General features: G+C 42.1%; 1 protein-coding gene across 2 annotated transcripts; it reads left to right on the top strand.

Moving 5' to 3' along the window:
- Nucleotides 1-112: 112 nt before the first annotated feature.
- On the top strand, nucleotides 113-12,973 carry LOC139366589 (clathrin light chain B-like). Of its 2 annotated transcripts, none has more exons than XM_071104266.1 (6): nucleotides 113-130; nucleotides 388-589; nucleotides 1,190-1,245; nucleotides 3,128-3,245; nucleotides 3,948-4,059; nucleotides 12,596-12,973. In XM_071104266.1, the coding sequence occupies exons 2-6, from the start codon at nucleotides 388-390 to the stop codon at nucleotides 12,765-12,767; spliced, it is 660 nt and encodes a 219-aa protein (XP_070960367.1). In that variant the 5' UTR covers nucleotides 113-130; the 3' UTR covers nucleotides 12,768-12,973. The 2 variants fall into 2 exon arrangements, with proteins under 2 accessions (XP_070960367.1, XP_070960366.1); XM_071104265.1 differs by lacking the exon at nucleotides 113-130 and adding an exon at nucleotides 154-229.
- The last annotated feature ends 131 nt before the right edge of the window (nucleotides 12,974-13,104 follow it).

Below are 13,104 nucleotides of genomic sequence, written 5' to 3'. Positions count from 1 at the left end.
TAGGCAATACGAAAACGTTTAGTTCAGATACCGGTTAGGAAATAGGAGTGCATTTCTAGGTTTCTCCAGCAGATAGAGACACATCCTAATAAACCAACAGTTGGAAGTTCGTGTGGCAGGCAAGTTGAAAGTGAGCAATCATGAATCATCACAGTCAGAAAGAAGCTCGCGATAACGTTAGTCCTTATTCATTCTTCTATTAGCTGACAACAGTTCATGAAAAAGTTGGGTTAGTTGCATGTTCTGCCTGAGTCAGATATATATCCATCATCATAAGCTCTTCTCTCTCAGCTCAATTCATTGATAGCCAGCAAGATAAACAAGCAATAATATAACGGTAGTGGCGTTGCTACACTTCATTTATTTTATTTATTGTGTGTGTGAAAGATGGCTGATTCAGATTTCGAGTTCGCATCTGACAACGGAGTGCTGCCTGTCGAGGTGGACCCAGCTGCAGCTTTCTTAGCTCAGCAAGAAAGCGAAATAGCGGTGATCGAGAATTACGACGAAGGACTCGGAGCTTTGGAGGGATTCGCTGAGTTCCTCGAACAACCGCCGACAGCTGATTCACCTGCTCCTGTACAATATGGTAAGTTGCTAACTATATGCTAAAGTTGCTAACTATATGCTAAAGTTGCTAACTATATGCTAAAGTTGCTAACTATATGCTAAAGTTGCTAACTATATGCTAAAGTTGCTAACTATATGGTAAGTTGCTAACTATGTGGTAAGTTGCTAACTATATGCTAAAGTTGCTAACTATATGCTAAAGTTGCTAACTATATGGTAAGTTGCTAACTATATGGTAAACTGTATGCTTAAGTTGCTAACTGAGACGATAACAATGAACTTGTATTAGTACTATAGTTAGATAACCAGATAACTAATTTAATTTTAGCTAATTGACAGCTGTCAATGTAAACAGTAACGTTACTTTAGTTGGAGCAGCACACTAACTTTTCACCCTGAGTCGAATGATGTCTATAGTTTTGTCACTTGTCTGGATGTGATTGTGTAATGTCTTGAAGTTATCCTCAGGTCAAATTAGGTTAGCCAATTGTGGTGGTGAGAAGCTATTTTACCTTACTGGCCAAACAGGTGTTAATGCACTACTGTGTCACTAGTTATCCACCAAAATAAAGCAAAAATGCACGGTTCTTTTAAAGTCGTTTGTTGTTTCATCTGTCAGATGCCGGATTTGCAGAGGCATCAGCGGCCACGGTAAACGGAAACATGTTTGTGCTGGTAAGAGAGGAACACTTCTAATGAGAATTAACTTTTTTTTTTTTTCAATTATGTACTTAGACATGTTATTGCAGGTTTGTTTTGTAAGTGAGGCTGTGTCTGAATTTAAGTGATGCTGTACCTGTAGCAGATGACACACCTGAAACAGGTACCGCAATCTCTATGGTAAGTCCATTGTTGTTCAAGGAAGCATGACAAGATACATTTTGTTGGGTAAGGTAAAGACCAACTGCCCATAATAAAAAATAATATATAATATATATATATATATTTTTTAGAAAACTGCCTATGAGTCCAAATAATTTATTCTACTGTCAAAATTGACAACAGTGTAAATAGGATAATTTTGGCCAAAATCAGTCATCCAAAACAGTGTTTCGTACCTGAGTATGTCACAACATAATATAATTTAAGGTTGGGTTTGTTTCAATCCTGCCCACAGCTGGCAGCACACAAGTAATCGTCACCCCATCATAATGCCGTGGTAAATGTGGTTTGACTTTGGATATCCCAATGGGGGTAGTTAGGGATCATCTGTAAACTACACAATGTAGGCTACATGGGACTGACTGTATGTTCAAATTCCAATACTTAAAAAACCTCAAAACAACTATAAATTCATATACAGATATTGAAAGCATTTAATGAGAAGTTAAAAGTGTGCAACATGACTATTGTGTAAATTTATTGTTAAACCAACTTTGCCACATTTGCACACCAAGGCTGAAGCCTATTAGTGAAAAATAATTTGGCTAACTCTTCCCACCTGCAAACACGTACGTACACAAGACATCCACATCAAACCCCGAAATCAACTCATAGCCGTTGGTATGTCTTAATGAGCCAAATCTAAAATGAGGCCAAATCAGGAAGTTCGGCTGCCCTTTAAGGATTTATGCATTTTACTCCTCAGTGTCCAGCTGTTACTATTGAATGACCTGGTTGTCCTCATGCCTTATTAGTGCTGAGCGATTTAATGCTTTTTGAGGTCGGTTAGATTATTTAAAAAATGATCACAGATTTCAGTTTCAATCATTTTTTTTTTTGTAAGTTGAATGCTGTAACAACACAGAATTAAATAGTTCATAAAAGCCCCATGATTGTAGTGACTAATGCTTATCACTTATTTTCCATCATTTATTCAATGATTTTGTTTCACTCCAAGTCATCATCTCATCTCTATAGAGCTGCTGTCTGACAAAATCACTATTTTAGTATTTCTTCAAAGTAAATAAGTCCTAGGCCTATTTATTTTACTGCTGAATACCAACTATCAATCACTTAAATCGTGTATTTTCAGGCTCGTGAAGCAATTGCTTTCTATCCCCCTCGATCGTGCGTTCTCTCTCTCTTCGTCTGCGCCGCACAGACCGGACAAGTTTAAGCGGGCGCGCAGTGGATTATGGTCATTGTAGTTAATTACCCGAGTTTTTTGCACTGAACTGTGTTGAATATTGGTCTGTTGGAAACTACAAATCCATACTACAATCGCACAGTTCAGGCTTGATCTGATGTATCTCTACAGAAACTGCACATCAAGCTCACAGATAAAAATGGTACAAAATGGAATTCTAATATTTGAATTGACGTCGGTCAATTAGTTGTTTAATAACCAACATTTTGGTTAACCGCTCGGCACTATGCCTTTATGTATGGTGTATGTCTAGCCTGCAGGCACCGCAAGCTAGGATACATCAGCTCATAATGGGCTAGTCTATGCCTGGTCTTATGGCTGCGTTTACACGGGCAGCCCAATTTTTTCCACTAATTGGTCTTTTGACCAATCAGATCTTTTGCCAATAATTGGGCTGCCTTTGTACAAGCAGCCTATGACTGGTGGTTCTTATGTCTCATGCCTGGTCCTGGTCCCCCTCCCCCCCAGGAGTCCAACGGTCCATCGGACAGCTATGCGGCCATCGCCCAGGTGGATTCTCTGAGAGCAGAGCCTGAGAGCCTGCGTAAGTGGAGGGAGGAGCAGAAGGAACGGCTGGAGCAACTAGGTAAGTAAACCGCAGAGGCTAAGGTATGGTACTCGGTTCCCTATATAGTGCACTACTTTTAGCCAGGGTCCATAGGGTTCTGGTCAAAAGTAGTGCACTATGTAGGGAATAGGGTGCCGGTTTGGACACACACCCAGCTACTTCAGACTTACATACTACTACCACCGCTGTGATACATGCAGTATCTACCACTGACTTCTCAGTCAGTATTTTGTCCAGTCAATGTACACACTGACGAAGGTTGACACCTAAATGTCAAGTTTTTTTTACCCTGCCTGCTAAAAAGCTAAATAAAATACCTACAAATATTAGGTTGAATAGTCTGTCTATTTGTGTGTGTGAACCACCCTTCATTTGGGTTCCACTCAGTGTCTTGTCCTGTATGGTATGCTGGAGTTGGGCTTGTTCCTGCTGTATTGAATCTCCTGAGAAAAGAGCACCACCTTCTGTAGCTCATACAAATGCATTGTGGACTAAAACGTTTAATCCTGGGTTATATTCATTCGTGCACACCGTAGCAAAACCTTTTGCAACGACAAAATGAAAACAAGCAATTTTTTCTTGGACAAATTCAGGTCATCCTGGCCATTTCCGCCTGTTTGCTTCCGTTTCGTTCCTACTGAATAAGGACCCTGGTATTGTGCAGATTCTGTATTGATCATATCATCCTCATCGTTCCCTGTGTGTATGTGAACCCTGAAGACTCAGCGTCCAAGGCAGCGGAGGCTGAGTGGAAAGAGAAGGCCAAGAAAGAGCTGGAGGACTGGCATGTGCACCAGCATGAACAGATGGAGAAGAACAAGGCCAACAACAGGTTAGTTCCTACCTAACTCGGTTTACTTCCTACATGGTTCCCTCAAATAACACAACAGGAAATACAAGTATAACAATATACTAAATATATATTAGGCTAAATATGCATCTAATGAATCTGAATGAATAGTTCACTGTCAGAATCTAAGAGCAACAATGTTATAAGAATGTGTGGTTATTTCCATTGTGACATCAGACCAGGAAATAGGATTTATAAGCTTAGGCTTATTGACTTCCAAATAGACTGTCACAGAAAGTTGACTTTATTCATGTACCTAAAAAAATATATATATAATAATGTGGACAGGATTTCCTGGTAAATATCCTAAACAGAGTGGAAACTTGGAACTGTGATAGCTGCGCTGACCTCTGCCCCCAGGGCTCCAATGTTTTGTTGGCCTGCTTTTTGTAACAGACAGATATGGTTCATTATTTAGGGTGTGTGTCACCAAGCTGAAAATGTTGTAATAGATCTGAACTGGCATAAACTAAGGAAAGTGGATGGATATGATATAACTAAATGACACGTGACTTCTCATTTGCGTTTTGTATTGATTTATCAAAGTTGATTTAACTATGAACTAATGTTTAACTATTTTAATGCCCTGTGTTATCCTACACTTACAGTGCATTCGGGACATATTCAGACCTCTAGACTTTTTCCACATTTTGTTACGTTACAGCCTTATTCTAATATGGATTAAGTTGTAGTTTTTCCATCATCGATCTACACACACTACCCCATAATGACATCACAATATCCCATAATGACATCACAATATCCCATAATGACATCACAATATCCCATAATGACATCACAATACCCCATAATGACATCACAATATCCCATAATGACATCACAATATCCCATAATGACATCACACTACCCCATAATGACATCACACTACCCCATAATGACATCACAATACCCCATAATGACATCACAATATCCCATAATGACATCACAATACCCCATAATGACATCACAATACCCCATAATTACAAAGCAAAAACAGGTTTTTAGATTTGTTTTGCAGATGTATAAAAAATAAAGCACTGAAATATCACATTTACATGAGTATTCAGACCCTTTACTCAGTACTTTTGTTGAAGCACCTTTGGCAGCGATTACAGCCTCTAGTCTTCTTGGGTATGACACTACAAGCTTGGCACACCTGAATTTGGGAAGTTTCTCCCATTCTTCTCTGCAGATCCTCTCAAGCTCTGTCAGGTTGGATTGGGAGCGTTGCTGCACAGCTATTTTCAGGTCTCTCCAGAGATGTTCGATCAGGTTGAAGTCCAGGCTCTGGCTGGGCCACTCAAGGACATTCAGAGACTTTTTGCGTTGCCTTGGCTGTGTGCTTCGGGTCGTTGTCCTGTTGGAAGGTGAACCTTCACCCTAGTCTGAGGTCCTGAGTGCTCTGGAGCAGGTTCTCTCTACACTTTGCGCCGTTCATCTTTCCCCTGATCCTGACTAGTCTCCCTGCCGCTGAAAAACATCCCCACAGCATGATGCTGCCACCACCATGCTTCACCGTAGGGATGGTGCCAGGTTTCCTCCAGATGTGATGCTTCTGGCCAAAGAGTTCATCAGACCAGAGAATCTGACCAAGGCCCTTCTCCCCCGTCTTGGTGGTGCCAAACTTCGTCCATTAAATATATATATATATATATATCTGCCTAGTTAAATAAAGGTTAAAAAATATATATATATATTTTTTTTTTATTAAAATGTATTTGAACCTTTATTTAACTAGGCAGATAAGAACAAATTCTTATTGACAATGACAGCCTACCGGGGAACAGTGGGTAAACTGCCTTGTTCAGGGGGCAGAATGACAGATTTTTACCTTGTCAGGTTGTTACTGGCCCAACGCTCTAACCAATAGGCTACCTGCCGCCCCATCCTTGAGAATGATGGAGGCCACTGTGTTCTTGGGGACATCCAATGCTGCAGAAATGTTTTGGCACCCTTCCCCAGATCTGTGCCTCCACACAATCCTGTCTCGGAGCTCTACGGACAATTCCTTCGACCTCATGGCTTGGTTTTTTGCTCTGACATGCACTGTCAAATGTGGGAACTTATAAAGACAGGTGTGTTGTCATATCAATTTAATTTACCACAGGTTCACTCCAATGAAGTCGTAGAAACATCAAGGATTATCAATGGAAACAGGATACAGGATCTGAGCTCAATTGCGAGTCTCTTAGCAAAAAATCTAAATGTAAATAAGTTATTTCAGTTTTTATTTTATACATTTGCAAGATTTTCTAAACCTGTTTTCACTTTGTCATCATGGGGTATTGTGATGTCATCATGGGGTATTGTGATGTCACCATAGGGTATTGTGATGTCATCATGGGGTATTGTGATGTCATCCTGGGGTATTGTGTGTAGATGGGGGGGGGGGGGGGGGGAATACTTGAATCCATTTTAGAATAAGGCTGTAATGTAACAAAATATGGGGGAAATGAAGGGGTCTGAATACTTTCAGAATGTAAATAACTATTAAATTATTTCTATCCAGTTCATGCTTTTCTCTTTCAGTCGTAAACATCTTTTATTCTTTGGGGTCTTTGCTTTCGTGTTCTGTACTGAACAAAAATATAAAACGCAAACATTTCAAAGATTTTACTGAGTTACAGTAAAATGATTAAATTGAAATGAATTCATTAGGCTCTAATCTGATTTTCACATGACTAAGAATACAGATATGTTGGTCACAGATACCTTAAAAATAAAAAAGGGTTGTGGATCAGAAAACCAGTCAGTATCTGGCGTGACATATCTCCTTTGCATAGAGTTGATCAGGCTGTTGATTGTGGCCTATGAATTTTTTTTTCTCACCTTTATTTAACCAGGTAAGCTAGTTGAGAACAAGTTCTCATTCACAACTGCAAATGTTGTCCCACTCCTTTTCAATGGCGAAGTTGCTGGATGTTGGCGGGAACTGGAAAACCACTGTCCAGAGCATCCCAAACATGCTCAATGGCTGACACGTCTATCCAGAGCATCCCAAACATGCTCAATGGCTGACACGTCTATCCAGAGCATCCCAAACATGCTCAATGGCTGACACGTCTATCCAGAGCATCCCAAACATGCTCAATGGCTGACACGTCTATCCAGAGCATCCCAAGCATGCTCAATGGCTGACACGTCTATCCAGAGCATCCCAAACATGCTCAATGGGTGACACGTCTATCCAGAGCATCCCAAACATGCTCAATGGCTGACATGTCTGAGTATGCAAGCCATGGAAGAACTGAGACAATTTCTGGAAGCTGAAAATGTGTACATATTCTTGCGACATGGATCCGTGCGTTATGAAACAAAGGTGATGGCGGCGTATCAATGGTACGACAAGGGGCCTCAGGATAACGGTATCTATACTATATAAACAAACATATGTGGACACCCCTACAAATTAGTGGATTCTGCTCAACTCAACTTCAACTGTAAAGTTTGGTGGATGAGGAATAATGGTCTGGGGCTGTTTCATGGTTCAGGCCCTTTAGTTCCAATAGAAATCTTAACGCTACAGCATACAATGGCATTCTAGATGATTCTGTGCTTCCAACTTTGTGGCTACATTTTGGGGAAGACCCTCTGCTGTTTCAGCATGACAACGCCCCCCCCCCCCCCCCCCCCCCGTGCACAAAGCGAGGTCCCTACAGAAATGGCTTGTTGAGATCGGTGTGGAAGAACTTGACCTACCGGCACAGAGTCTCCGCAGCAATATTCCATCTAATAAAATGCCTTCCTAGAAGAGAGGAGGCTGTTATAGCAGCAATGTTCCAACATCTAGTGGAAAGCCTTCCCAGAAGAGTGGAGGCTGTTATAGCAGCAAAGGGGGAACCAACTCCATATTAATGCCTTCCCAGAAGAGTGGAGGCTGTTATTGCAGCAAAAGGTGGGACCAACTCCATATTAATGCCTTCCCAGAAGAGTGGAGGCTGTTATTATAGCAAAGGGGGAACCAACTCTATATTAATGCCCATGATTTTGGAATGAACTGTTCGACAAGCAGGTGTCCACATACTTTTGGTCATGTATGTGCATTTAAAATTGCCATCGATTTAAAATGCAATTGTGTTTGTTGTCCGTAGCTTGTACCTGCCCATACCATAACCCCACCCTCTATTCACAATGTTGACATCAGCAAACCGCTCACCCACACGACGCCATCCTGCCTTGTACACCTGAAACTAGGATTCATCCGCGACGAGCACACTTCTTCAGCATACCAGTCGCCATCGAAGGTGAGAATTTGCCCACTGAACTCTGTTTATGATGCCGAACCGCAGTCCGATCAAGACCCTGGTGAGGACGATGAGCACGTAGACGAGCACGTTTCCCTGAGACGGATTCTGACAGTTTGTGCAGAAATGATTGTTGTTCAAACCCACAGTTTCATCAGCTGTCCAGGTGGCTGGTCTCAGACGATACCGCAGGTGAAGGAGCCAGATGTGGAGGTCCTGGGCTGGCGTGATTACAGGTGGTCTGCAGTTGTGAGGCCGGTTGGACGTACTGACAAATTCTCTAAAACAAAAAAAAGCTTATGGTAGAGAGAAATTAACATTAAATTATTTGGCAACAGCTCTGGTGGACATTCCTGCAGTCAGCATGCCAATTGCACACTCCCTCAACTTGAGACATCTGTGGCATTGTGTTGTGACAACTGCAGTAGTATTTTGTCCCCAACACAAGGTGCACCTGTGTAATGATCATGTTGTTTCATCAGCTTCTTCATATGACACACCTGTCAGGTGGATGGGTTATCTTGGGAAAGGAGAAATGCTCACTAACAGGGATGTAAACTAATTTGTGCACAACATTTGAGAGAAATAACCTTTTTGTGCATATGGAACATTTGAGATGTTTTATTTCAGCTCATAAAACATGGAACCAACACTTCTATAAAATCCTTCCTCTGTAATTAATATTACCTGATTGAGCTAATCATGTAAATGTAATTAACTAGAAAGTCGGGGCACCACAAAATAATATTTATAGAGCTGTTATCTTCCGAATAAACTCTTAAAGACCTAGTAATATTTTACATCAATAGCAGTCACTATTAATCGTCACCTTATTTCAGTCTCATCTGGAAGTTGTAAATTCTTGGTTATCTTCACGAACCCTGGCTAACAAGTTGAATCAGCAATACAAAATTGGGTTTAATTATTTATTTACCAACTACCTAAATAATCACACAGAATTATATATACACAGAATTAATCAGACATTGATTACAAATTGTCATAAAGGAAAACGTCACGAGCGGGCGGAACAGATATGACAGCTTGTTACACAAAGAAAAAGGGGGCTGGGTTTTAGTGAAAGAGCGGGAAGACTGAGGAACAAAGGGAGAAGCGCTGTCTCTATCGTAAATACAGGATCTTATGCATTCTAAATTACTGCTCATTTGGAAAAGCGAATAGGACGTGAAGAACAAACGGAGCTATTTCGCCTACAAAAATAATATTTTTGGAAAAAAGGAACATTGGCTATCTAACTGGGAGTCTCGTGAGTGAAAACATCCGAAGCTCATCAAAGGTAAACGATTTAATTTGATTGCTTTTCTGATTTCCGTGACCAAGTTACCTGCTGCTAGTTGGACAAAATGCTATGCTATCGATAAACTTACACAAATGCTTGTCTAGCTTTGGCTGTAAAGCATATTTTGAAAATCTGAGATGACAGGGTGATTAACAAAAGGCTAAGCTGTGTCTCAATATATTTCACTTGTGATTTTCATGAATAGGAATATTTTCTAGGAATGTCCGTTGCGTTATGCTAATTAGTGTCAGTCGATGATTACGCTAGAGAGGGGAGTCACTAGAGGTTTTAAGTACCAACCGCTCCACTTTTATCAAGGGGCCCAATGTGTGCCATGAAAACACAGCCCACACCATCACCACCTGCCTGCAATGTTGACACGCTGCGTGATGGATGCATGTACTCGTGGTTCTATCTAGAGTGGAGCCCTCCCATCATTTTTGAAACGGCAGGAACCCAGGATTCGTTCAGACCAGGCCAGGCAATGTTTTTCCAATTCTCCAGTGTTTTCGTTCCCTAGCCCACTGCAACCTCAGTTTCTCTGTAAGGTCGTTGGTTGTCATACTCCATGCTTTTACAGGTATGACGAGCTCTGCATTATTTGTATGGGTCTTTGGACGCCAATGTTGTACTGGACTGTCTGTTGACTGTCTGTTGACTGTCTGTTGCCTGACTGTCTGTTGCCTGACTGTTGACTGTCTTGACTGTTGCCTGACTGTCTGTTGACTGTCTTGACTGTTGCCTGACTGTTGACTGTCTTGACTGTTGCCTGACTGTCTGTTGACTGTCTGACTGTTGCCTGACTGTCTGACTGTCTGTTGCCTGACTGTCTGACTGTCTGTTGCCTGACTGTCTGACTGTCTGTTGACTGACTGTCTGACTCTGTTGACTGACTGTCTGACTCTGTTGACTGACTGTCTGACTCTGTTGTCTGACTGTCTGCTGACTGTCTGTTGACTGTTGACTGTCTGTTGACTGTTGACTGTCTGACTGTCTGTTGACTGTTGACTGTCTGTCTGTTGACTGTCTGACTGTCTGTTGACTGTCTGACTGTCTGTTGACTGTCTGACTGTCTGTTGACTGTCTGACTGTCTGTTGACTGTCTGACTGTCTGTTGACTGTCTGTTGACTGTCTGATTGTCTGTCTGACTGTCATCGATGGCCTGTTTTCCCAACACTGGCCTGCTATTGGCTGGATGTCCTTTGGGAGGTGGACCATTCTTGATAGACACGGGAAACTATTGGGCGGGAAAAACCCAGCAGCGTTGCAGTTCTTGACTCAAACCGCTGCGCCTGGCACCTACTACTATACCCCCCCCGTCCCCCCCGTTCAAAGACACTTCAATCTTTTTGTCCTATCACCACCTCCCCTTCATTTACACTGATTTTAAAAGTGGATTTAATAGGTGACATCAATAAGGGGGTCATAGCTTCCACCTGGATTCCACCTTGATCGGTCTACAATGTTCATGTGACGGAACTTCCTCTCTTGAATCTTGTTTCGTTCTCTCGTCTCCTGTCACTGGCTTCCTGTGCTAACAACTCTTACCTCTTTGTCTGTTGTGTGCAACTGACCTGTCTATTGTCTCGCTCTACTGCACACTAGGATTTATTGATGAGACTTTCTACCATCAGCCCAACTCTGAAGTGCTAGGCTTTGTGTAGGCTTTTACAACTCTTCTGCTTTTGGTGTAGGATTGTCTTTGGCATTACTTTGTTTGCATGTTCCAACTGTGAAACTAACCAGTGAATTAACACATGATGTGAGGGCTCATTTGGGTCTTGGAGGGACTCTATTTGACTATGTCCATAAATCACAACAGTGTTTTATCGAAATTTTTCGGAATTATTTAAATTGTGAACATTTGCCAAAAATGCATGTAGCCTATTTTTAATACAGTGTGTGTGTGTGTGTGTGTGTGTGTGTCAGTTTTAGTCAACTGTACATACGCTATGAGTCTGTGACATGAACAGATTCAAACATGACATATCAGTGGTGCTAATCTCTATGGGACAGTTTTCCTGACTCAGATTAGCACCACTGATAAATCACACTTTAATCTGAGTCAGGAAAACCGTCCCATAGAGATTAGCACCACTGATATGTCATGTTTTAATCTGAGTCAGGAAAACCGTCCCATAGAAATTAGCACCACTGATATGTCATGTTTTAATCTGAGTCAGGAAAACCGTCCCATAGAGATTAGCACCACTGATATGTCATGTTTTAATCTGAGTCAGGAAAACCGTCCCATAGAGATTAGCACCACTGATATGTCATGTTTTAATCTGAGTCAGGAAAACCGTCCCATAGAGATTAGCACCACTGATATGTCATGTTTTAATCTGAGTCAGGAAAACCGTCCCATAGAAATTAGCACCACTGATATGTCATGTTTTAATCTGAGTCAGGAAAACCGTCCCATAGAGATTAGTACCACTGATATGTCATGTTTTAATCTGAGTCAGGAAAACCGTCCCATAGAGATTAGACCCACTGATATGTCATGCTTTAATCTGAGTCAGGAAAACCGTCCCGCAGAGATTAGCACCACTGATATGTCATGCTTTAATCTCTATGGGACGGTTTTCCTGACTCAGATTAAAACATGACATATCAGTGGTGCTAATCTCTATGGGACGGTTTTCCTGACTCAGATTAAAGTGTGATTTATCAGTGGTGCTAATCTCTGCGGGACGGTTTTCCTGACTCAGATTAAAACATGACATATCAGTGGTGATAATCTCTATGGGACGGTTTTCCTGACTCAGATTAAAACATGACATATCAGTGGTGCTAATCTCTGCGGGACGGTTTTCCTGACTCAGATTAAAGTCCTCGAATAAAATGTTATGCCAAAGGAGATTCTCCATTGAGCATTGTAAATGAATTAGTCCAGGACCAGGCTTAATCTGTGTCCGTGGAAACCGTTCCTCAAACACCTCGTCCATATCTCCCTTCCCTTTCCTCCAGGGCATCTGAAGAGGCCTTCCTGTCTGAGGCTGACGGCGACAGCCCAGGGACGGGGTGGGAGAGAGTGGCCCGTCTCTGTGACTTCAACCCCAAGACCAACAGGACGGCCAAGGACGTGTCCCGGATGCGCTCGGTCCTCATAGCCCTCAAACAGACACCTCTGGTGCGCTAGTACGGCCAATGGAACGGCGGGGTGGCGACGAAGGTTTCCCTTCTTTTAAAACTGCTCTTGAGTTATGAACCCTGTTTGCATTTAGGCAGAATGTGTACTAGCCTCTAATCGTATAGGTCTTCTTCTGATGTAGGGTTGTTTTATGTTCAGACCCTCCTATGTCTCTGCTACGTGTCCCTCCTGTCTCTGCTACGTGTCCCTCCTGTCTCTGCTACGTGTCCCTCCTGTCTCTGCTACGTGTCCCTCCTGTCTCTGCTACGTGTCCCTCCTGTCTCTGCTACGTGTCCCTCCTGTCTCTGCTACGTGTCCCTCCTGTCTCTGCTACGTGTCCCTCCTG

The sequence above is a fragment of the Oncorhynchus clarkii genome, chromosome 14 (assembly GCF_045791955.1).
Source record: "Oncorhynchus clarkii lewisi isolate Uvic-CL-2024 chromosome 14, UVic_Ocla_1.0, whole genome shotgun sequence".
NCBI lineage: Eukaryota > Metazoa > Chordata > Actinopteri > Salmoniformes > Salmonidae > Oncorhynchus > Oncorhynchus clarkii.
This window is presented reverse-complemented; position numbering and strand designations above follow the sequence as displayed.